The sequence below is a fragment of the Polypterus senegalus genome, chromosome 8 (assembly GCF_016835505.1).
Source record: "Polypterus senegalus isolate Bchr_013 chromosome 8, ASM1683550v1, whole genome shotgun sequence".
NCBI lineage: Eukaryota > Metazoa > Chordata > Cladistia > Polypteriformes > Polypteridae > Polypterus > Polypterus senegalus.
The window spans coordinates 45,306,663-45,333,679 of record NC_053161.1 but is presented as its reverse complement, the minus strand read 5'-3'; the positions used below and the strand labels follow the sequence as shown (position 1 = coordinate 45,333,679).

Below are 27,017 nucleotides of genomic sequence, written 5' to 3'. Positions count from 1 at the left end.
CTTATGACATTTGATAATCCTCAGTCCCAAACTGTAGCACTGTTATTACTTGATTTATGGTAGTTGGACTTGTGCAGAAATATAAATACATCTGCTGTATTTACTAACTATTTTCTACATGTTTCCACTATAAGCATAACCAAGGTGTTAGAGTTGAAAAGGAAAAGAAATGTTTTAGAATGGGAGTCGTCTTATTCTTTAACTTACCATTTTTGCCGTTGGAGGAAAATGCTAGTGAAAAGTTAGAAACACAAATTGTTTTACCCTTATTGTCATAACTGAACATTAGAATAGTCTGTTTGAAGGACACAATGAGACATACCAAGCAAATAATGAGGATATGGACGTTTTCCTAATTGCTTTGTTTGTTGATTATTTTTTGTAGCTAACTTTTTTTTCATGTTTTATAATTTTATGATCACAGTACAGGAAAAGTAAGCTTTCCTTTTCCAATTTTATCTATTGTATACGTATAATAACAGAGTTAATGGACACCAAAATTATTATTTTTATTTTTTTATTACTTTTTTTAATTTTTTTCTGAAGTTAATTATCATCAAAATCCATCTCCTTGTTATAGCAACAAGAGTCCGTGATCTCTTCAGGTTTAATATACAGTAGATAATTTACTTTAGCATCCTTGACTCTCCTTACCATAAATTTGCTGCTCACAATGATTTTTTGTTGTTTTCTGGTACTGAAGCTTCAAGATAAAGAATATTCATAATAGTAGGATAATATTCAAAGTAGGAAGAGAAGAAGTAGAAGGAAAACATAATAAGGTAGGATACTACGTTAATCTGTGTGTAATCATTGCCTCTTGATCACATCATTTTCAGAAATAATACAGTAATGATCACCAAGATGGAAAGACTTATACATGCAAACTGAATGAAAGTAAAGTCCGATATCTGGCATGTTTATTTAATAATGAATAATCCTCAGCCAATCTTTCAGAAGAATCCCCTTCCTGCATATGGCCATGGGATGTGCCTTGTAAAGTAACAGTTACTGAAACTAGCTGTCGCTGTAAGTTGCAGTCACTCTTCCAGTGTTCCCTTTTTCTTTCACAGACATGTGCTGTGTTCTTCTTCATGATCCCCCCTTCTGCAAGGCTCTATTTATCTGTCCTTGGATTCTCCATCTGATTTCTGTCTGTGCATTAATATTGTGATTTCCCTTGCAATTAATTTATACATGCTCATCAACACTTGTCAATGATCTTTATATGCATATTTATTTGCATGAGTGTAACTTGCTTTAATATTAATTCACATAGAGTTATGGGAAAATATATAAATCTGAATTATTATAAGGGCGTTCTAAGTTTGGTGCAAAATTCAATAAATAATTGGTTGTGACATACACAAATTATTGCTATTAAAAATCTGCGTATTCCTTGTGGCCAAAATGTTACCAACACTTTCGTTTTGAGTGACAATGCATGGCTTCTTCATGTAGACGGATCAATCATGTAATAAATCATAGCATTTTCAAGACATCGTTTCTTGGGATGTACGTGTCAGTCACTGCTTAAAGGCAATATTCTTGAAGTTCCAAATGAGGTAGAACAACTCATGAGCTGTCCTAAATTCTGGTTAGGAGAAGTTTTCTAAATTAGGAAAAATAATAAAATGTTTAATCACCTACTTCTAAGAGTAGGACCAAATTTTCTCACTCTGAAAATTTTGAGCCAGTTAGAACCATTTTTCTACTCTGAGGTGCTTAATAAATTTGGGTCCAGATCTAAAGTTTTAGCCTTAGAATGAACAATTCATAGCAGAATGAATCTAAACTGCAGATAGAAGTTTCAGAAATGTTCTTACAATTATAAAACCAATTTTTGTTACTGTGTTTTAATTTATAATATTTTTTGGTAGTTCCTAATGTATCTTGTTGCTCCTAGCCTATTAAGGGGTTGTAACACCACTCCATCCATCCATACATCCTCTTCCGCTTATCCGAGGTTGGGTCGCGGGGGCATCAGCCTGAGCAGAGAGGCCCAGACTTCCCTCTCCCCGGCCAGTTCTTCTAGCTCTTCCGGGAGAATCCCAAGGCGTTCCCAGGCCAGCTGGGAGACATAGTCCCTCCAGCGTGTCCTGGGTCTTCCTGGGCCTCCTCCCGGTTGGACATGCCCGGAACACCTCACCAGGGAGGCGTCCAGGAGGCATCCTGGTCAGATGCCCGAGCCACCTCATCTGACTCCTCTCGATGCAGAGGAGCAGCGGCTCTACTCTGAGCCCCTCCCAGATGACTGAGCTTCTCACCCTGTCTTTAAGGGAAAGCCCAGATACCCTGCGGAGGAAACTCATTTCAGCTGCTTGTATTCACGATCTCATTCTTTCAGTCACTACCCATAGCTCATGACCATAGGTGAGGGTAGGAACGTAGAATGAGTGGTAAATTGAGAGCTTTGCCTTATGGCTCAGCTCCTTTTTCACCACGACAGACCGATGCAAAGCCCACATCACTGCGGATGCCGCACCGATCCGCCTGTCGATCTCACGCTCCATTCTTCCCTCACTCGTGAACAAGACCCCGAGATACTTGAACTCCTCCACTTGGGGCAGGATCTCTCCCCCAACTCTGAGAGGGCACTCCACCCTTTTCTGGCTGAGGACCATGGTCTTGAATTTGGAGGTGCTGATTCCCATCTCAGCCGCTTCACACTCAGCTGCGAACCGATTCAGAGAGAGCTGAAGATCATGGCCTGATGAAGCAAACAGGACAACATCATCTGCACCCCCCACAGGACTCCCAGAGGGACACGGTCAAACGCCTTTTCCAAGTCCACAAAACACATGTAGACTGGTTGGGTAAACTCCCATGCACCCTCCAGGATTCTGCTAAGGGTGTAGAGCTAGTCCACTGTTCCGCGACCAGGACGAAAACCACATTGTTCCTCCTGAATCCGAGGTTTGACTTTCCGATGGACTCTCCTCTCCAGAACTCCTGAATAAACTTTTCCAGGGAAGCTGAGGAGTGTGATCCCTCTGTAGTTGGAATACACTCTCCGGCCCCGCTTTTTAAAGAGGGGGACCACCACCCTGGTCTGCCAAACCAGAGGCACTGTCCCTGATTTCCATGCAATGTTGCAGAGACATGCCAACCAAGACAGTCCTAAAACATCCAGAGCCTTGAGGAACTCTGGGCGTATCTCATCCACCCCCGGGGCCTTGCCACCAAGGAGTTTTTTTAACCACCTCGGTGACCTCAGCCCCAGAGATGGGGGAGCCCACCTCAGAGTCCCCAGACTCTGCTTCCTCATTGGAAGGCATGTTAGTGGGATTGAGGATGTCTTTGAAGTACTCCCCCCACCGACCCACAACGTCCCGAGTCGAGGTCAGCAGCGCACCATCCCCACCATATACACTGCACTGCTTCCCCCTCCTGAGACGCCGAACGGTGGACCAGAATCTCCTCGAAGCCGTCCGAAAGTCGTTCTCCATGGCCTCCCCAAACTCCTCCCATGCCCGAGTTTTTGCCTCAGCAACCACCGAAGCCGCATTCCGCTTGGCCTGTCAGTACCTATTAGCTGCCTCCAGAGTCCCACAGGACAAAAGTCCTACTCCTATTATGTTAAAAAAAAAGATTTAGAACACTGCAAATTTTTTTTTTATTTTACAGTTAATATTATCTTAACCAACAAACAAATTAACGCTATTGGCACTTTTACAGCTCTTATGTGAGACGCCTCTATACCATTGCCCATGTGACACTCGGGACTAACATTAAGGAGGTTAAGGCACTATTTATTGCTGTTTTTTTTTAACATGGATGCACTCACTTTTATGGATTATTTATTGAAGAAACTTTGTGACTGTATTGCATTTTGCTGGACACTTGATTGTTTAAATAAAACTGGACAATGCACTTTTTTGCAACAACCTTGTTTGTTATGTTTCTGTATTGTCCTGTATATCTTGGTCATGATTATCGATGTCTGGGATCGAGAAGGGCCAAAAGTGCGTCAAAGTACAGTCCAAGATTTTACTCAATAAATAAATAATCTGATAAAATCAGTGACAGTCCATGAGTTAAAATCAAATAAATAATCCCAGGATAAAGCCAGAATAAAACCTAGTAATTGGGTCCTTGGATGTTTTTCTACTAATCCTTGCAGAGCCCAGCACAACTCCCTCTCTTTCTCCCTGGCTCACCCATAGCTCGCTCAGCCAATGGAGACTCCAGCAGCCACAGTTCTCTACAGTGACCCCCATCTAGGCTGCCTCTGTTTCAGTGTTGGTTGTCCTCCTGTCTTCCTTCTTGTTTACCTGCTGTATATCAGATTCTTGAGGAGGACTCCAGTGACATTGCACCTGCTTTTCTTTGAATCATCAGTGGGTATGATCTGCCATAGAGCACCAATCCTTCACTTTTCACAGGGCTAACGACAGCTCTGCCTCTTGCTTGCTCGCCTGTTGGCTGGTTGGCTCATTTGCACTTTCTGCTTTGGTACCCGATACTGATTTGCTGTCTCTGTCAATTGTTTTACCCCCTCTCTGTCATGCAGGCTGCTTGTATCCTACCTGATTGGGTGCAGGTTTGACCCTCCACTTGCTCCATGTTGTGAATGATGCACCTGACAGATCTGCTTGCATTTGCACATAAGTGCATGCTTAGCCAAGCACCCCAATCAACCCAGGAGAAGCATGTGTTTGCTCATGCCTGCGCCCATTTAGAGCATGTATGCTCTGACCACTTGTCACATTGTTTCAAAAACAAAATGCGATGTTAGTGATTTTACCATTGCCGGGGTTCTTGGCACCAGACTGCCTCAGACTAAAGGTCTGGTGTTTCAGAAGCAATGGATTACAAGAGATAAGGCTCCACTGCTGCAAACAGTGCATTCAGACACCTGTTTATGTGTGACAAACCAAATTATTGGGCTAGGGTCTGTGATGTAGCTGTTTGGTTACTGAGGTTTTTTCTATGATTGTTGAATGCTCTTTTTTTCTTGTTCAAGTCAAATAAAACTAATTTGATTGAAAGATAAAGCTAAAATTATGATTTTATTGCATTGCAACTGTCTGAACTGTCTACAAGTGTGAGATTAGTCTTGCAAGTAGATGGGTGGTGGGCTCTGTTTTACCATCTGTATTGCTGAGCTATAGTTGACAACATGTCCTGAACACACTTGGCATAAATGGATAAAAATCCTGGGAGCAGGATAAAAACTGTAATAAATGTGTTTAGAACTAGCGTAGTTTGAAGAACATACATTATTGCTACACATAAAGAATAAGAATATAATTTTTAAGGAACTTCTGTTTACCTTCGTGGTCTAGAGCAGTGGTGTCGTATAGCATCTTCTTTCTTTCTTTCTTTCTTTCTTTCTTTAGAGTGGTCAGAGCCTTGCATGAGTGCTGGAGGGACTGCAGTTTTGAATTTCTCCTTTCCTTTTCTATCTTGAGTGTCATGAGGGTGGCCTGCATGGCCTCCTCGGCAAGTGCCGGTTCCCGCAGGGAAGATTTTGAGTCACTTACTTGCTGACATGGTGTTAAGATTGCCCCTAACTTTTCATGCTTCCTGGAGGAATGCGTATTGGCGGTTGGTCAACTAATGGGCTGTGAACATATCCGATCTACTTCATGGATGAGCAGTGCGATTGTTGTAAACAAATGCCATTGGGCTATAAAGATCCGCATTTAAAGCATGTTGTTTCTTTTAGAAAACAAGTGCTGATGATACCTAGAGAGTTTAATAAAGAGCTTAATGTGGCCCTAAGGTTTAGAATGGACAGCTTTGAATATATCGTTTTTGTTTCATCAGAGCCCATGAAATGTTTTAAGTGTGGTAACCCCAGGCATGTCGCAAAAAGCTGTCCAGGGAGCAATGAAGAAGGTAATGGGCAGAGAAACATAAGGTCAGAGGATGGCCCGGCACTGTCCACTACAGGCGAAAAGGCCGCAACGGAAGCAGCTGCACCTTCAGCCGGCATACCTGAAAAAGGTGAAGGGAGCACACAGACTAAGGGCTCATTTATACTTCACGCTCAGAACGCGTACGCGTCCGCGATCATGGCTGCCACGCGCTCCCAGCGCTCATTTCACGCGCCCTCTGAGCAGGTCCTCAGAAATTAACGCGACGCTGGCGCGAGTTGCAGTACCAGCAAAAGTCGGGGCGAGTGTGCTAAAAGTCGGAACGTGACGCCAGAGTCTCTGTTTACTATCTACATGTGACAGCAAGCCTCTATGGAGATCCTTCGGGGATCGATGTGCACACTTTGCTGTTTGATGAATGGCTCAAATACAGCGCTATACATTATGTAGCCAATGTGAAGTTGCAAAAAAAAAAAAAAATAGACGGCACAAAAGATGGTATGTGAGACTTTTAAAATGTATCGTGTCATTTATATATGTCTTTTTTATATTTTAATTTTTGCAACTTAACAACAGCAACATAATGTATAGCGTTATATTTGAGCCACTGAGAAACTAATAAAGGACACGGTGAAAACGTGTATTTTATGATTAAAGTGGAAATTTCGGCTTTAATCTCGAAATGTCCACTTTCACCTCGTAGTTTACTTTATCATTAAAGCAGACGGTCGTAAACGTCATCCCAGTTTTAATCGCTACGAGCTTCTTGGACCTGACAGCAGGTAAAGTAAAACAATAAAAAATAGATGGCACAAAAGATGGTATGTGAAACTTTTAAAATGTATCGTGTCATTACGATCAGGAATATGTGACGCTTGAATATAAAAGCACCACGAATGCATCTGTATGTCGGCATTTTGCTTCAGCAGCGGAAAGCAGCAATAGATCGGCAAACAGAACAAATTAAATGTATGATATTCCAACTCTCTGCACATTTAGAATCTTTAGATTTATACTTGATATCACTTTCATGATGAAATGCATTAAAATGTGTATGTTACATTTTACATAAAATTTCGTTTAAATAATGAATACTGTTAATAAATACACACATGGGGGAATAATTACACACATGGGGGTGTCACGGTGGCGGAGCGATAGCACTGCTGTCTCGCAGAGAGTTATGTTGCTGGTATTTCCTGCTTGTATTCCACACTGTGCTCCGGTTTCCTTCCAAAGATATGCAGATTTGGGGATTTGGTGCCGCTAAAATGACGCTAGCGTATGTGTGTGCTTGTATTCACCTTACGATGAGCTGAGGCCTCGTCAAGGGACTGTTTCTCACTCGTGCCCAATGCTTCCTGGAATGGACACATACATCCCTGGATTTATGGATTTAATCAATAAACATCCTTTTCAGAGATATTGCAGTAAGGTGTTATCGGAATTTAATAGGTGTTTTAGGCAATTCACAACACAGAGAAGCCGAACATGTTCTCACCGCGATAATATCTCGCACTGCCACGTGGTGGATTCCTCCAGATTTACGTAAAGTACGCGCGCAAGTATAAACACTACAACGCTTGCGTAGCAGGAGCGTCCGCTGCAGCATGCGTCGCGTCGCGTGAAGTATAAATGTGCCCTAAGGATCGGAAGGAAAGCCAGGGGGAAACTGATAAAAGTGAATGCGTGGAACAGCAAGAAAATGCTACCGGAGAGGTTTTGGTAACTAGTAATAAAATTGAAATAACAAGTTTGGATGTGAAAGCTGGCTTGTCGGCAGTAGAGAGCGTGTGGGATGAGATGGACATAGCGTCCACAGAGCAAGATGAGGGGTTTAAAGTTCCTACTGCATTAAAGAGAGTCAGACAAGAAGAGTCAGAGACTGATAGTGCTGGAATCGGAAGACTTCTCAGCTCCAGGGAGTGGTGATGATGAAGGGGCTTTCACTAACTCGTAACTTCAATTAGAGGGGAGTCAATAAATGGGAGATGGGGAAGGGTACAGCTTCTCACAGATACGGTCTTTCTTAGTAGAAACAAGGGTGTTGTATTTCAAGATTTTTTTTCCTGATGTTGACCTCTTCATCAGTTCAGTAAAATTACATTTGTAAAGACGCATAGGAACCAACGTATTTACAAAGCAAGAGGGCTATCATCTAAAAGGTTTGGTCACAAAATTGAGGGCTTCTTTAGCTAATAAGTACGCATGATGGAGCTGGCAGTCACTTCTCTTTCTCTCCAATTGTTTGTTGTCTGTTGTCTTCTGAGTGTTTCATTCTCTCCAACTAAAATGGACACGCTTAGGACTGGGACGTTCAGTGTTAATGGGTGCAGGGATGAGGCAAAGAGGGAGGCATTGTGTGCATTCGTGAGGGAGAAGCACCTGGCAGTGGCTTTTCTACAGGAGACACACAGCGATGACAGTTTTGAGTGTCAGTGGGTTAGGACCTGGGGTGCCGACGTGTATTTTAGCTGTGGCACAAATCGGTGTGGTGGGCTGGCGATCCTCCTGGCTAAACATTTGAGTCCTGATTCTGTGTCAGCAACTGAGGTGGAGAAGGGCTGTCTGCTAGTAGTTAAAATGAAACTTGAAAATTGTTGGTTAGAATGGACTGAAATTCTTTGCCCTGTTGAACAGCACATTATCACAATTAACTTGGTCGGGTTTAACTGTACATTAAATGATGAATTAGACAAGAACCATTTGGAGCCTCACCCGTCGTCTACTCGGGCACTGCACCTTCTGTGTGAACAGTATGAGCTGCAGGACGTGTGGAGGGTGATGAATGGGGGCACCAAACAGTATAGGTGGGAGCAGGTGAGGGGCGGCTCTCTCTCTCTCTCTGGACAGGCTGTATACTTTTAAACATCATTTTAGTCTTTTTATTTCCTGTTTTATAACCCCCAATAGCCCTTTCCGATCACAGTTTAGTCATTTGTGAATTTTTTTATTGCCTAATTTACAGCATAAAAGCTGCCATTGGCATTTTAACGCCCAACTTTTATATGACCTGCATTTTAAAAACAGTTTTATCTTTTTCTGGGCACATTAGAGGAGGCAAGTAGGAAATTTTACATCTATAAGGCAATTGGGGGACATAGGAAAAGTGCAAATTCGCCAGTTCTTTTAACAGTACACTTTGAATGTTACTCCAAACATAAGTGGTTCCTGCAGAGCTCCAGCAGAACATGGCTTCTGCCTGTTCTGAAGATGGACTAGAACAGTGAAGGAGGAAGAAGGTGACTTTGTCTGATCTGTTGGATTATAAAGTCCAAGGAGCATTGGTCCGTTCCCGCTTTCAGGCAGTAACCCACTAAATAATTTTTTGGACTGGAAAGGAAACAGGGTCAGAGCCGAATGATCCACTGTTTAATATCACAAGTAGGCCAAGAATTGAGAGAGACAGGTCAAATTCGTTCAAGGGCAGTGAACTTTTATTCTGAGCTCTTCTGTAAAGAGTTGCCTAGGAAGTCTACAGTAAGTTTTGCCAAAAGTCCCAGAGGAACGTCTATCTGAATTAAACAAAGATATTTCACTTTAGGATCTGACGGTTGCCATGGAGAGTTTAAATAAAGGGAATGCTCCAGTAATTGAGTGAATTCCAGTCAAATTTTAACAATCATTCTGGGATGTTTTGGGCCCTGACCTCTTGGCTTTGTTCCTAGAGAGTGTGGACATGGGACTGATGGCCATGAGCTGTCGGACAACAGTGGTTGCTCTGTTGCCCATATCTGGAGACTTGAGTGACATTAAGAACTGGAGGCCCATGGCACTGCTCTGCACAGACTATAAAATCGTCTCTAAACCTCTAGCAATTAGACAGAGAAGTGATAGCCTTTCTGATTCATCCTGATCAGACCTATTGTGTACCCAATCGATCCATACATGGCAATATCTTTTTAATCAGAGATATTATGCACATAACTAGACTTCATGGTCTGAAGGTTGGGCTCACTTCTCATGGAGAAAGCATTTGATAGGGTGCATCATGACTGTCTGTGGCAGGTTCTTGAGGTCTTTGGGTTTAAATCTGGGTTTGTTTCAATGGTAAAGATGCTCTACAATGACATTCAAAGTGTTCTGAAGATGAGTGGTGGTCTTAGTGCTCCATTTAGAGTAGGTCAGGGGATTAGACAGGGCAGTTCTTTTTTTGGTATGTTGTATTCCCTGGCTCTTGAACCTTTGTTAAGAGAATTAAGAAGAGTAGTGGGAGGTTTGTCTGTTCCTGGGTGCCCCTTGCCATTTTGGACAGTGACATATGCAGATAACATCATGGTGCTCATTGATAGCCAAACAGATGATGTTGGCACGGTGTCAGATTTAGAAAACTTTCAGAGGGTGCTAACAGCAAGGTTAAATTGGAAGAAGAGCACAACGGTATAGATGGGAGAATGGAGTGAGATGCCACCTAAACTGCCTTTTTGACTCCAGTGGACGAAAGGAGGCCTTGGTGTTTACCATCGGGATGGGGCTTTTAAGAAACAGAACAGGGAAGGAGTGCTAAACAAGTTGAAAAGTCGCTTGAGTGGTTGGAAATGGCTTTTTCCACAGCTCTCATACAGAGGAAGGACTTTGATGAACCATGTGGCATAAATTGACATGTCTTGAACCCCCTCCTGAACTTTTATTTAGTATTCAGAGAGAACTCCTGAATTTTTGTCTGGAATGGAAGACATTGGCTGAAGCAGTGTGTGCTCTATTCACCTGTTTCTGAAGGAGGACAAGGACTTGTTGAATTTTGAAGCTATATAAATGCTTTCTGGGTGAAAGCTTTAAAAAAACTGTTATATTATCTGAAAGATTTGTCCTGGAGGCCACTTGCCTGTGTCTTGTTACAACAAGTAGAAAAGCTAAATATTGACAAGGCATTTTTATAATGGACAGTAGACATGTGTCAACTTCTGGCCTTCTGCCTTTCTACAACATAGACTGACTTCATTAGACAATGCTGTGGGGAAAGAACTCTACAGACTCTGTGTGCTGGTGAGTCACCGGGAAACGCTGATTATAACACCAGAGACACCTTGGAGGAGCAGAGACACTGAGTCCAGCTTGGCGGAATTTATTTAGACCATTGAACAAAAGAACTGGCAATATGCAATGGCTTATGCTGCATGGCATAATCACTGTTAATTCCTTTGTCTCACTGCTTGATCCTTCAGTCATGGACAAATGTCCTTTCTGTGGAGAGAGAGAGAGAGAGAGAGAGAAACCGCTTTTTACTGTTTTCTTTTCTGTTCTAGACTTCGGCCTCTTTTCCTCTTTTAAATGTTCCTACCTCTGTTTTTAGTGTTCTTAACTTGCCTTTTAATGGCTCTGTATTTACTTACAATATTAATGGAAATAAGTATAATCAAGATAAATGTGTGATTGGTAATTTCCTCATTGGACAGGCCAAGCTGGCCATTTATAAGTCCCGAAAGGAGAAAGTGAAGTTGAACAAACAATGTGACATGATCAAAAAATTTAGCCAGGGTGTTTTTAGAATATAAATTCTGCAGAATGGCTGAAAATGTGAATTCTTTGAGGAAAAATGGTGTGTTCATGAGGCAGTTTGTAAACTTGAAGATAACTTTTCTTATCTCACTATTATAATAAAAAAATCTTGGGAAGAGAGACAGGACGAGATGTGACTTTCTCGAAGAGAAACTTTAACATCACGCGAGACGAGACTTTGTGCCAAGAGATTTAACCATGTCCAGGGCCAGAAATAAAAGACAAAGAGTAGAAGACAAAGTAAAACGTCATAAAGAATTCAAAAACGTTGCCGTGATACACATGAAGAGCAGGTTAGAGATAATGGAAGTACAAAAATTCGAAAGTCTCAAAAAAATCATAGTTAAGATTGCGTTAGCACAAACAAATGGAAATTATTACTCGGTGAAATAATGGAACAGCAGAAAGAGATTGAATATATTGTTCAGATTTAAACTTTAAGTCGGAGATTTGTAGTTTGTTTAATTCATGTTGACCTCAGGGAAAAGTAGTGCTTCTTCCCAATGAAGAGGCGTATGGATATAGGTGATATGACAGAAGTATGCAGAGGATGTCTGAGGGAGAAGAGAGACAAGGCAGTGAGACAAAAGGACAGCTGCTGTACAGGCTTTAAAATGTTTGGCACGCAGCAGCAGATCGAGCAAATCGGAGGTTAAAAAAAAAAAACCTTTTTTTCTAAAATAATCGGGGGCGACTTTAAAGCAGAATCTGAGATAGCAGCGGCTTACGCGCGCGGATCAAACACCGCCAGACCCCGACCAAGATCTTTTATAGTTCGTTTTGAACGATTATCATTTAAGCTAGAGGTGATGGCACTCCTCAGAAACAAGGAAGATATTATATATGAAAATAACCACATTCGTATCTTCCCTGACTTCTCTCCAGCAACAGCTATTAAACGCGCAGCCTTCTATAATATTAAACAGCGGCTACGGCAAGCCAGTGTCAAATACAGCCTCCTGTATCCGGCAAAACTGAAAGTGGAATGGCAAGGTCATTTCTATGTCTTCACTAGCAAGGAAGGAGCAGAAAATGAATTAAGAAAGCTGATCCCGGGACTATTCTGATACATAATAGTGAGTCATGGCGGTAAATGATAATGCTAGGATTAATAATCTACTGTCTGATCTATTCGTTTTAAAATACGGGTTTTTTATCAGCATATATTCTCATATATTTTTATTATTACTTAGTATTACTAGGGGCTATATGTTTATGTTTTATTGTGCTTAATTACTTTTCCTCCTTTTTTTCTTTTTCTTTTCTAATTATTTCATGTGTACCCTAAACGAGACTGTTCAATATCATACCCTTGGTTTACTGTTATTGCTATTACTGCATTAAGACTTGTTATGCTTATTTTGGACACATCTTTAACACCATCACCCGGGTTTATTATCTGGGGGTATCATCTTAATGTACTAAAATTGCTGAAGACTATATATATATCTTAAGTGCAAAATTTTTTTTTTTTTTCCTCTTTTAAAGACTATATTGGTAACAGATATCTCTATCTTTTAACCTAAAGCGCCACTGCATGGGGCTTGATGTGCTTTGGACGTGCTCTGTCTCTGGGTATGTCAGAGGACTGGGACTGCGTGAAGTGGGTTTTAGCCTCACTTGGGGAGGCAAAAGGGAGGGTGGGGGTTAAGGGGGGAAGAGAAAGAGAGCAGGCTTGATCTATACCTAATCTATCATCTCAATCTTTATAATTATAACTATCAACGTAATAATAAGCTGCATGGCAACAACTCTTGGGGAAATAGGAAATTAAGACCTAAACTATTTCACTTCCAGTTAAGACTATAAAATGACATCAAAAACTCAGAATCAGTGTCTCCATGATGGGACAGTTAACTTCGTAAGCTGGAATGTTAAAGGCCTGAATCACGAATTAAAGAGAAAGAAAGTACTTTCTCACCTAACAGGTCTAAATGCTAAAATAGTATTTTTACAGGAAACCCACTTACTAAGTAAGGATCAGTTCCGCTGCAAAAGACTGGACTGGCCAAATGTTCCATTCTAGTTTTACAAAGAAAACTAGAGGGTGGGAATTCTCATACATAGAACAGTACCATTTGTAGCATCAGATGTAGTATTGGATCCTGAAGGGAGATATGTAATGGTCATGGGAGACTTATCTAACTGTAAAATGATTTTGATAAATGTTTATGCACCTAATGTTGATGATAAGGAATTTATACAAAATTTATTTGCATCCATTCCCAATCTGAACACTCATAAAGTTATAATGGCTGGGGACTTTAATTGTGTTCTAAATCCACTTTTAGATAAGACTTCCTCCACAGGGGAACGCAACTAACACCGCAAAGATAATTACAAAGTTTATAACTGATCACAACTTATCAGATCCCTGGAGGTTTTAAACCCAAATTCAAGAACATATTCTTTCTACTCACCAGTACATCATTGCTACTCAAGGATTGATTACTTTATAGATAATAACTTCTTGCCTAAGATTAAATCTTGTAAATACGATGCTATTGTTATTTCAGACCATGCTCCTATGATCTTGGAGCTGAAATTACTAAGCCCCATACACTCACCCCCAGATGGCCTCAACCGCTTCTATTAGCTGACGAGAATTGTACTGAATTTATATCCAAACAAATCAAATTCTTTCTAGAGACAAATACATCCCCTGAGATCTCTGCAGGAATACTCTGGGAAACTCTTAAGGCCTTCTTAAGAGGACAGATTATCTCATATCTTTCCCACAGAAATAAATCCAAGCAAAGAAAGTAGCAGAGAGAAAAAGCTAAATTACTAAAATAGATGAAGAACATGCCAGACTACCAAGCGAGACTCTACATAAGAGGAGGCAGGCTCTACATTCAGAATTAAACCTCTTGACAACTAAAGAAACTGAACAACTAATTTACAAATCCAGACATCATTATTATGAACATGGAGAGAAAGCTAATAAGCTTTTAGCTCAACAAATTCACAAGCAAGATGTATGCAACGCAATCTCGTAATCACTAACACTAACGGAGATAAAATCATCGAACACAAAAATATAATGTACACTTTCAGAGACTACTATAAATCCCTATATACTACTGAGTTTAAAGAAGACAATATACAATCTAATGCATTTCTGGATACATTACAGATACCACAAATTGACGCTTTTAGTGTGGAGGAACTTGATAAACCTCTGCATTATCAGAATTACTAGATGCTATAAAGTCACTCCAAGGTGGAAAAGCAGCAGGCCCTGACGGCTACCCTGCAGAGTTTTACAAGAAATTCTCCGCTCAGCTAGCTCCCTCCTATTAGCAACATTTACAGAAGCCAGAGATAACCAATCTCTTCCACAAACCTTTCGCCAAGCACTAATCACTGTCTTTCCAAAACAAAATAAGGACTTATTACAATGTGCATCATACAGAACAATTTCACTTCTGAATAACGACGTTAAAATACTCTCTAAAATCATAGCTAGAAGGATGGAGAAAGTGCTCCCTCGTAATATCACAAGACCAAACTGGATTTATTAGGGGCCGACACTTATCTTCAAATCTTCGACGCCTGTTTAATGTAATATACTCACCAACTAAATCAAACACCCCAGAAATATTATTATCATTGGATGCAGAAAAGCATTCGACATGATTGAATGGAAATACCTTTTACTATTTTGGAGAAGTTTGGGTTTGGCCCAACATTTGTGCATGGATTAAATTACTGTATACTAACCCAGAAGCTTCAGTTTGCATCAATAACATTTGCTCAGACTACTTTAAACTAGAACGTGGCACAAGACAAGGATGCCCTTGTCACCGCTGTTGTTTGCATTGCCATTGAACCACTGGCAATACATTGTCGAAATACTGATCAGATAAAGGGGATTAGCAGAGAAGGACTGGAACAGAAAATCTCATTATATGCAGATGACATGGTACTGTATATATCGGACCCAGAAAATTCTGTGCCTGCAGTCTTAGCAGCACTCACAGAATTTCAAAAGCTCTCTGGTCTCAGAATTAATCTGAATAAAAGTGTACTCTTTCCAGTGAATTCTCAAGCATATAATATTAGATTAGACACCCTACCTTTTATCATTGAAGAACAGTTTAAATACCTGGGTAAACATCACAAGTAAACATAAAGCTCTTTATCAACAAAATTTCGCGTCTGCATGGAAAAAATTAAACAAGACTTGCATAGATGGTCAACCCTTCATCTCACACTAGCTGGAAGAATTAACACTGTTAAGATGAATATTCTTCCTAAGCTCCTTTTTATTTCAAAACATACCAATATACATTAATAAATCATTCTTTAAGCAATTAGATTCAACAATAACCTCATTTATTTGGAATTCAAAACATCCACGCATCAAAAGAGCGACCCTACAAAGACAAAAGGCAGAAGGCGGCATGGCTCTACCTAACTTCCAGTTTTATTACTGGGCAGCAAATATACAGGCGATAAGAACCTGGACACAAATAGAAGAACATACACAGGCATGGACCGCAATAGAAGTAAAATCCTGCAGTACTTCTTTGTATTCCTTGCTCTGTGCTCCAATAAACACACGCTATCGGCAATACACTAATAACCCAATTGTGCTCCACTCACTTAGAATCTGGAACCAATGTAGAAAGCATTTTAAGACGGAGAAGCTTCTTCTGTGGCACCCTGCAAGAGAACCACCTCTTTCAACCTTCACAAACATATGCAGTTTTAATATCTGGAAAAATTTGGAATTAACTTGCTTAGAGATCTTTATATAGACAACGCCTTTGCATCCTATGAACAATTACATTCCAAATTTAACATTCCAGCTACACATTTCTTTCACTATCTTCAAATCAGGAACTTTGTTAAACAGAACCTTCCAGATTTTCCTCATCTTGCACCCTCATCCACGCTGGAAAAATATTGCTCAATTTCAAGGAGTTAGACTCCATCTCTACAATATATAAAATCATTTTACAATCCCTTCCTTTCAAAGATCCAAGAGGACACTGGGAAAAGATCTCTCAATTAAAATATCAGAAAAGGAGTGGAAAGTAGCAATGCAGAGAATTCACTCAAGCTCCATATGCGCAAAGCATACAATTATACAACTCAAAATTATATATCGAGCACATCTGTCTCACTAAAACTCTCCAAAATGTTTCCAGGGCATGATCCAACCTGCGAACGTTGCAACCAAGCCCCAGCCTCACTGGGTCACATGTTCTGGGCCTGCACCAAATTAACATTATTCTGGACAAAAATTTTTAATTACCTCTCAGACAGCCTTGGACTCACAATCCCTCCTAACCCATTAACAGCTGTGTTTGGGGTTCTTCCAGAGGGGCTTAAAGTGGAGAAAGACAAACAAATTGTGATTGCATTCACTACACTGTTGGCACGCAGACTTATTCTGATAAACTGGAAGAACCCAAACTCTCCTCTTTAAGTCAGTGGGAAACTGATGTGTTATATTATTTGAAATTGGAAAAAATCAAATACTCAGTTAGAGGATCTGTACAGACTTTTTTCAAAACATGGCAGGATCTAATCAGTAATATTTTAAAATAAGTTTATAAAGCACAGAGAATTTATTAATTTAGGTATTTTACAAGCCTTAAATTTTACACGCTTGGCTTGCTCTCTCTCTCAGGGTGGGGATCGATCTGTTCTTAACATAATTTTTTTTGTAAAAACTTGATTGCTATGTATGGATTGTAATAAAATTAATAAAATAAAATAAAAAAAAACAAAAAAAAAAACTTTGTTTCCCATTGTATCTCCATTTAAAAGAGGGTTTCAGAGGAGCGACTGAGCCGGGGCCCCTCTTCACAACGCGAGCAGCAGAGACGCGAAGTGGCTGGCGTGTAGTGCAGGCCGGGGGAGTTGACGAGTAAAGCGAGCAGGGGTCAAAGGCCCCTAGTTTAACATATGAATTAAGTCTTGTTTTTTTGGAGTAAGTTGGGATTTTCTTTGTTTGCTTTTCTTTTGTTATTGTTAATGACTTGTTGAGTATTGATTAATAAAGCTCAATTCAAAATTCTAAACAAATTCTTTCTGTTTTGCTACAACTCTATATTTTGATAATACTTAAAGCTAATAAAAAATTTTAAATGATACTTGAAAAATCTTCTTTCTTAATTTTCAGAATTATTTGGTGTTGAAAAAGAATACTTAACAGCAAAACCTGCAGACAATATGTTTGTCATTGGATCCCTTTGCTATGTTTAGCAGTGAAATACTAAACCTTTAAGGCACAGTTTTCCCATAAGCATTTTTTTTTTACTTTCAGATGGGGCATATGATGAAGGCAGCTGGAAATGAACATCTGTTGACCACACTAATTTATCCTAAAGCTGGGCATCTTATAGAACCACCCTACAGTCCCCATACTCGTTTCAGCAATTTTATTTCTGTATTTACCCAACAGAAAGGTAAGGGTAAATATCATGCTAAAAGTAGTTTATTAAATTGAAGTAAACTCTATGTAGTACTTCTGTTTTCACAGTACTTCCATAGTACATCTTCTATTAATTATTTTTTTTGTTACAATTATGATGTTTTTTGCAATGCTGCATTCAAACTTAGCAGTAGTAGAGTAGATTTCTACACCAAACAAAGCTACTTTAGCATAGTGGGCTTAGTTTTTTTTGCAATTTGCTGAATAAAAATAAAAAAACAAAAATTCTCAGTTTGTGTCTTTAGGGGTGGACAGGATGCCTGACCCCAAAACCCTAATCCCAAAAAATGCACTAGTTTTCTGAAATAAGTCTCAAATGGTAAATTTTCCTCAATTTTATAAAGCTACAGTTCATGAAAATATATTAACAGTAAATGAATTACGCATTGATACAGTTATAGTGCTGCTGCCTCATATGAAGGAGACTGGAGGTTGCTCCTCGGTTGCTCTCTGCAGTGAGCTGGCATGTGGAGCAACATGGGTTTGCTCCAGTTTCCTCCCACAGTCCAAAGACTTGCAAGTTAGGTGAATTGGCAATGCTAAATTTTGCTGTGATTTTCTGCGTGTGTGAGTTCACACTGTAATGGGTTGGCTCCTGTATAGGGGTTGTTCCTGCTGTGCCTGTTGCTTGCTGGGATAGACTCCAGCTGTCCCCTGTCATGTCCTGGATAAACGAGTTTAGCAGATGGATGAGTAAATGAATACTTTAATCCTAAAGCCACTCTCTTTTGCATGTTGCCTATCTTAAAAACAAATAGAGAAATATTCTGTACAATTTCATTTACAGACTGATTCAAATTTAGCTTGAGAGAAGTTATTTTAGTTTGTAAAAGAAGAAAATAATGTTCACAAAATATACATGTCTAATAGACAGCCACTCCTGTCAGAAATCATATTCTCAGTAGTCAGCACACGCGATTTAAGTGATTATGGTAGTTCATGCGTACCTGGTGCTTATGTCTGGCTGTACACAATGTGATATGGCAGTCTGAGCAAATCTCCATCACACATCACACATACCACTGTGACAAAATATTTAAAAAAAAAAAAAAGTGATGTCTGCCTTTAGTGACGCAAACAAATAACAGAAAACACTGCAACTTCCAAATCAGTTAACTACATCACATTGAAATGTTACACTATCCGTACGCTTTCTAAATTGTAAAATAAAGAAAGTGCCAAATTAAAATATTTAGACCAACAGACTTTAAAAAGCAACATTTTCTGTCATTAAAATATCGTCAATGGTATTTAAGTACTTTTTTTTTGTAAATTTAAAGTTTTAAATGTGTTCTTGCAAGTGAAACCCATTTCATATTGTAAATTTTTATTACAAACAACTGACCATTTTTGACATAAGATGTGATGTAAATGCATGGCAGTGCAGCTGAGACTCTAAAAAATGCATTTTGTATAGTTCATCTGCCCCCACCAGCTTAAAGACAAACTCCACCCAATCGTGGCACAAACGTATTGCTTTGATTTTAATGACAGTGTACGTTTTGTTGTAGACATCATAAATACTGAACTCAAAATATATACATACAGTATTTTTATGTATCAAATGAGAAAATTAATAATAATATTTCAGAGTTTTATATCATCTGGATAACATATTTAGACCGTTTGATTTATCTCTGTATGAGGGTTAAAATAAAGTAGCTCCCTCTGCATAGAAAAGTTGTAGGAAAGAAACATGGTGCATCACAGGTACTGTAACATCAGTTATCTAACCTGCTCTTGCAAACTTTTCTTTCAAATGATGTATTATTGCAGTTTTTAAAAAAGTTATTCTTTAAGCATCTCTCAGTATTTCAGAACAGCCTGAACGCTTAATCGCAAATTCAAAACTTTATGTATAATAATTACTGTTTGTATTTCTATATGTCTGAGAGCATATGCTTCTTATTTCTATAAATATATGATATTAGAATTCTTGGAGCATCTTTTGTATATATTCATAATCGTTGCTTCAACAAAGCAATAGCAATGACTGAATTTTAAATCATATAGTTCTGAATTACAACCATAAGCAGGGCATGTTTATAGAAAATAGCCTTAAAGTAGATTTAAAAAATAGTTGTGCATTTTTTATTCCTGAGATGAGTGTTTTGTTTTTTTTTTTACTGTGCCCAAATCAAACACAAAAGCAAAATTGAGTTACCCTACCAATTGCTTCTTGAATTATTAGATTGGTTACTTGAAAGCAATGGTAAGACAAATTGGAAGGCTGTTATTTATCAAGGAAGCAAAGTAATGCAGTGGTTATCACAGCTGCTACATGGCTCAAGAGAGCAAGTTTAATTCCCTTTGTAGCTGCTGTCTGCATGTAGTTTATAAATTCTCCCCATGTCTGCATGTATTCTGTGGGCAGATTTAAATGTGTCCTTTGCAAGTTAGTGTGCCCTGCAGTCGACTGACATATCCAGCAGTTCATCTTAATCTCTTTCCACTTTTAATCCTGCTATTCTTTTACTAATGTCATCTTTGTTAGTGTTGAATGCATCAATGAAAATAGAACGTAATTAATGAAGTAGTTTATTTAAAGTTAAAACCTGAGTAATGCTAGAATTCCTAAAGCCTACGAAAATCTCTTCATACCTCTACCATCAGCGTCTTTTGTTTTCTAAATTTGTCAAACAGTACAAGCAGCAAGCAGCCTGCTGTCCCATCCCCTGCCTTGGCGGAGCTCTGCTCGCATGTAATAAGATGTATGCGCCCAAAAAGAAACCGTCTTTGATTTCAGTCTGTAACAGTCGGTGTAAAGTTTGGGCGCATACACTGTCAGGACGGTGCTGTCAGATCTAAACACTTAGAGGCCTAAGATAACTGATATATTGAGTTTATCATTGATAAATAAGTGACCAAAGTATTTTTAAATGTATAATATTTTCAACACAATCCTGTTTTTTTATTTTTATTTTTAAAGTAGAGATACAATCACCACCCCTGATTTGAACCATTCCCCCACTTTCCATTTTTTTAATCTATGCCTGAAGAAGGGGCTTGAGTTGCCTCGAAAGCTTGCATATTGTAATCTTTTTAGTTAGCCAATAAAAGGTATCATTTTGCTTGGCTGTTCTCTACGTTCATAATGGCTAACACGGTATAACACCCTAGTACTACAAGTCTATGCAGATTTAGTGATAATAATAGCTGAAATATACTGTAGCTGTTAGGCTCTTGTAGTAATATGAACAATGCTACATATTATATAACCTGTTTGCTTTTCTTATCTCCTGTAGTTGTGATATTATGGGGAGGCCAACCAAAGGAGCATTCATTTGCACAGGAAGACTCTTGGGAGAAGATTTTACATTTTTTATACCATCATCTGTATAGTTCTAATATTGGTTTATCTAAATTATGATCATTTTAATGATGATGACTTGTTCCCTTACTTAAATTGAGATAAAACTGTTTTGCTGCTGATTTTTGTTTGTACTTGGAATCTGATGCTTCTCCTTTCAGTATCCAAAAATAGTTAGGTAGCATTAATGTGTTCCACTCACACTCATACTGCATTTTCATATCTTCAATATCCTGGTGAAATCTTCTGCCATGTTCATTTCTGGCAAGTAATCCAAGAGTGAATGCAGGAAAAGAATCTTTAGTGACATATTGCACTTCATTGTTTTGTATGCTTCAAGCATGTTGTCAACCACTTGGGCATAATTTGGTTCTCTATAGTCAGGAAGAAAATTCTCAACATCATACTTGAATGTCTTGCTTTAGTTTTCTCTAGCTCTACTAGCATCTCTTCAAAGTATTTGTCATTGATGACATGTTTAATTTGTAGACCAACAAAAATTCCAGTTCATGTAAAAGATCTGTTTTGCTGTCAACCTACATAAAGAAATTTGTCAAATTCTCTTGGTGGTCGAAATGACAGAAATTTTCATACCTGGCAACAACAAACTCCAACATTGTGGTTTTGAACCAAGTAGTTCTACTTTTGTTTTTGAAAAACTCAAGCCCTTGCCAGGTCATTTAATTCTGACTATGTTATTAGTTAAAACTCACCATACAAAGGCTGGATCCCTGACATTTTTCATATGTATTGTGACATCTTTGTGTATTGCATCTATGTAACATGTACAGTGGTGTGAAAAACTATTTGCCCCCTTCCTGATTTCTTATTCTTTTGCATGTTTGTCACACAAAATGTTTCTGATCATCAAACACATTTAACCATTAGTCAAATATAACACAAGTAAACACAAAATGCAGTTTTTAAATGATGGTTTTATTATTTAGGAGAAAAAAATCCAAACCTACATGGCCCTGTGTGAAAAAGTAATTGCCCCCTGAACCTAATAACTGGTTGGGCCACCCTTAGCAGCAATAACTGCAATCAAGCGCATGATAACTTGCAATGAGTCTTTTACTGCGCTCTGGAGGAATTTTGGCCCACTCATCTTTGCAGAATTGTTGTAATTCAGCTTTATTTGAGGGTTTTCTAGCATGAACCGCCTTTTTAAGGTCATGCCATACCATCTCAATTGGATTCAGGTCAGGACTTTGACTAGGCCACTCCAAAGTCTTCATTTTGTTTTTCTTCAGCCATTCAGAGGTGGATTTGCTGGTGTTTTTGGGTCATTGTCCTGTTGCAGCACCCAAGATCACTTCAGCTTGAGTTGACGAACAGATGGCCGGACATTCTCCTTCAGGATTTTTTGGTAGACAGTAGAATTCATGGTTCCATCTGTCACAGCAAGCCTTCCAGGTCCTGAAGCAGCAAAACAACCCCAGACCATCACACTACCACCACCATATTTTACTGTTGGTATGATGTTCTTTTTCTGAAATGCTGTGTTCCTTTTACGCCAGATGTAACGGGACATTTGCCTTCCAAAAGTTCCACTTTTGTCTCATCAGTCCACAAGGTATTTTCCCAAAAGTCTTGGCAATCATTGAGATGTTTCTTAGCAAAATTGAGACGAGCCCTAATGTTCTTTTGCTTAACAGTGGTTTGCGTCTTGGAAATCTGCCATGCAGGCCGTTTTTGCCCAGTCTCTTTCTTATGGTGGAGTCGTGAACACTGACCTTAATTGAGGCAAGTGAGGCCTGCAGTTCTTTAGACTTTGTCCTGGGGTCTTTTGTGACCTCTCGGATGAGTCGTCTCTGCGCTCTTGGGGTAAGTTTGGTCGGCCGGCCACACCTGAGAAGGTTCACCACTGTTCCATGTTTTTGCCATTTGTGGATAATGGCTCTCACTGTGGTTTGCTGGAGTCCCAAAGCTTTAGAAAAAGCTTTATAACCTTTACCAGACTGATAGATCTCAATGACTTCTGTTCTCATTTGTTCCTGAATTTCTTTGGATCTTGGCATGATGTCTAGCTTTTGAGGTGCTTTTGGTCTACTTCTCTGTGTCAGGCAGCTCCTATTTAAGTGATTTCTTGATTGAAACAGGTGTGGCAGTAATCAGGCCTGGGGGTGGCTACGGAAATTGAACTCAGGTGTGATACACCACAGTTAGGTTATTTTTTAACAAGGGGGCAATTACTTTTTCACACAGGGCCATGTAGGTTTGGATTTTTTTTCTCCCTAAATAATAAAAACCATCATTTTAAAAACTGCATTTTGTGTTTACTTGTGTTATATTTGACTAATGGTTAAATGTGTTTGATGATCAGAAACATTTTGTGTGACAAACATGCAAAAGAATAAGAAATCAGGAAGGGGGCAAATAGTTTTTCACACCACTGTATCTGGTGGCTTTGGTACTGTCAAACTGCCATCATGCAGCAATGGTCTTATGGCTGAAGGCAGATTGGGGTATTAATAGATTTCTAGCCAGAAATGTAATAGAATGCACAGCAACTGTTGCAGCATTGCTGAGATATTTCTGCTATAACACATTATTCTCTCAACAATAAATGCTAAGTATGGATTGTGTGCTATGCCTGAACATGTGCATGTGCATACATGTAAACTTGCATTACATTTATATCAAACATCTGTGCATGGGATCCGCTTTTATAGCCTGTCCTGCCAGCATCCATCCTGACTAAGTATACACGGATAGGCCTAAACCTCAGCATATCCATTGCATGTTTGGTGCAACTTGCACTGAGTGGATATCCCAGAATGCCTGGGCTAAACTAAATAGATTACTTTGTGGACAACATAATAGTAGATTTAAAATATGAGAGAAAATCACAAAAATGGGTGATTGTGATAATACAGTATGTGATAGGACAATTTAAAAGTGATTTTAGTGATTACTAGGGCAGAATCCATAAGATACATACAAAACTGTTCAGAAAGCAGCATCTTCATTATCTAGTATAGTTATAATTAAATCATAATTGTCTGCTTTGTTACTTTTTAATTGGAAATTGTCTCTGTGATAATTATACAATTTTTATGTGTCATAATCTGTGAACATAAATATTTTGAACAAAATATAACCCATCTTTTTTTCTACTTTTTGTTTCTAAATTAGTACATTTTTCCTGAAGAGCCTTATACTGTTGATTAAATGCTTGCACTGTTATATTTTAAAACCTTTCAAGAGTATGTGTTATTTTCATTTGGCTGTAATGTGATTCAGCTATGACCTACAACATGCTGCTGATCTGTGTAGCCTTTTGTAAAAGCCTGGAATGCTACAAGGGAGTGCATTTTTATTTAATCTGAAACAAGTGATTTTGTCAAGTAATATACTATTTACAAATAAATGTTGATTCTTAAAATTAAAATAAAGTGAGAGATTACTATTTTGAAAATTTGCCAACCTTACCACCTACTGCTAATGCAATAAGTCATTCAATTATGAGGGTCATTAAAGTAGTAACTGCAGAAAGACGAAATTGCCATTCTCCGTTGAAATTATCTAAACATTCTTCTGGCAATCCTGCATGTGTAGTACCCACAGGTTAAATAAAGTTTACATGTTTTACTATTTTGTGCAATGTGTTACAAATGCAGTTTTAAATTTGTTCCCTAAGGCCTCACTCAAATATACACTTATCTTAATGTTGTGTTCTAAAAGCGGTTTGAAAAGTTTGCAAAAAAGGATAATCCAATTAAATTTAAAATCTTATTTTAGAGAAAAATGTAATACTAAAATTCTGTTCAGCTCTTGCATGATTCATAGTTTTGTGGCCAATATGCTCGATCCTGTCATTGGAAATTGGTATTTATCCTCAAAGGAAGGCAGAGGATGTCTTTTAGGAGCTCTCTGCTGTGCATCATATTGAATTACAGAAATGGTGGTTTCTGTTACTGAGGTTCCCTTTGTTGTAACATCTTATTGCAGATATTCTTACAACTGAGTCTTGCTTTTTAATCTTTTTGTATCATATTGTGACGGACAGCCGGGTCCCATGCCCGGCCGGGACGCCTCTGTTGCATACGTCCCGGGGGAGCCACCATGGACAGTGCAATGCCTCCCCTGGGGTGCCTGGGGGCAGCCTCCCTGGCAGTAGGTCCTTCCTCAGTCTCCCCCGTGGCTCCATGGGACATGGAGTCCACCACAGCCTGGTTGGGAGATGGGGTGGCTGCTAGGGGGTGCTGTGTAGAGCCAGCTGCCACAATGGACAACTTACCAGCCCCACCCGGAGGTGCAATTAAGACCAGCTGGTCAGGCACCTGGAGCACTTCCGGGTGGGCTATAAAGCAGGCAACCTCCTCCATTCGTGGCCAGAATCGGGAGGAAGAGGACGAGGTTGCCTGGGAGGAGTGGTGGTGGCAGGAAAGGTTGTTCAAGTTTGTGCTTTGTGTTTTAGGGACTGTGTTGGGCCTGTGGGACACGGGGAAGACGTACCCCACGGCTGAAGAAAAAAAGAATAAAGCCTGTGTTTTGTACACGTGCCTCTGCGTGGTCTGTGCCGGGTCGGGCGCTATATAGCGCTTATTACAATATGTATACTCTCTTGAGATCCAAATCTGAACCTTCAAAGCTGTCTTACCAGAAAGCAAGAACCTGGAAGGCTGAACTACACCAGTTAAGAGACATTTCCTTTATGAATAGTGGATACTGCTCTGTAGCAATAAGCAATAGTGGATGCTTGTGCTGTGTCTTTTTTGGAATTGTTCAGCTATAGAATTTGTTGGGAAGATAAAACCATTTATTTATGTGATATAAATTGTCTAGCAAACTGAGGAAATCTTTAAAGTAAATTTGGCTAAATCGCACCAGCAACACATACATTTTCTATTCTCTAAATCTGTTAATGAGGTTTGTGAGCTTCAGTATTGAAATAATGATCCAAGTAGAATATGAATTAGTTGATATGTATGTAAGCAAGTTAGATGTGAATAAATAAATTAAATAAATTGATAAACTGAGGGGCTCATTAAATCAGAAAGTTTTAAGGAGTGACAGTTTGCTGAATGTACATGGGACTTTTAAAAGAGAAAAATTAGATATGTGATATGGTCATGTAAATGAAATTAATACAGTCTTACTGATAAATGACATATAAATTATAGATTTTTGGAAAATAAACTAATAATTTATAGTACAACCAACCTCTAGAAAGACAAATTTCAACACATTAGTTTTTTTTGTAAGAGAAAAAACTTTATGAATTAAATTAATATGGAATGCAAAGTAATGGCCTCAGTAATATGTTTTACATTAGACATAGCAGTTTTTCTTAAATATTGTAAGGCAGGTTGCCCCCTTGCACCAAATAGTTTAAATAAATTATAATGTTCTGAGTAGGTGATGCACCTCATTAAATACTTTTTTTTTATTGGATACAGTTTACTAAAGTTGTTTTCATTTATTTTGAACATCTAGGCAATTTATGTATAGCGGAGGTTTAGGACATACAAACAGACAGAAAGGAAAGGGTATAAACTAGTGTACTAAAACAAAACAATATTTTTTACCAGGTAGACATTTTGGTGGATAAAGCAAAAAAGCATGGAATTGAAAGACATAATGCATCATTAAATCTATGAATTGATCTGTGAACTGTTGCTGTCTCTGCCTACTACAAGTAGTAGAGATAAGTGAAATCAAAGTTTTACATTTGGCTAATCTATTTCTTTATTTCTTTAATAATAAAAAATACATCAGAGGTCAGTTACAGTGTACCTGAGATAGTATCATACTAGCTGTGAATCAAGACCAGACTACTGAATACTGTACTAAGAAGAGGCAATCCTCTGCTCTATATGCTGTTGCAGTGAATGACAGAACACGTTTAACAAATACCAGCTGGTTTTGTAGTTATTGTGTGTTTCTCCTCAGTTTGCTCAGCTGCCCATTTGGTTGCCCGTAAGGTGAAAGA

The 27,017-nt window shown here is 39.0% G+C and overlaps 1 protein-coding gene across 3 annotated transcripts in view; it reads left to right on the top strand.

Annotated features, from left to right (window-relative positions):
• Window positions 1-21,825, top strand: part of LOC120533931 (peroxisomal succinyl-coenzyme A thioesterase-like) — a 93,658-nt gene extending 71,833 nt beyond the window's left edge. For all 3 annotated transcript variants that reach the window (XM_039761060.1, XM_039761058.1, XM_039761059.1), the window contains 2 exons: window positions 17,602-17,743; window positions 21,015-21,825. In XM_039761060.1, coding sequence (XP_039616994.1) covers window positions 17,602-17,743; window positions 21,015-21,139 — 267 coding nt within the window. In that variant the 3' untranslated portion in view covers window positions 21,140-21,825. The remainder of the gene's footprint in view (window positions 1-17,601; window positions 17,744-21,014) is intronic.
• The last annotated feature ends 5,192 nt before the right edge of the window (window positions 21,826-27,017 follow it).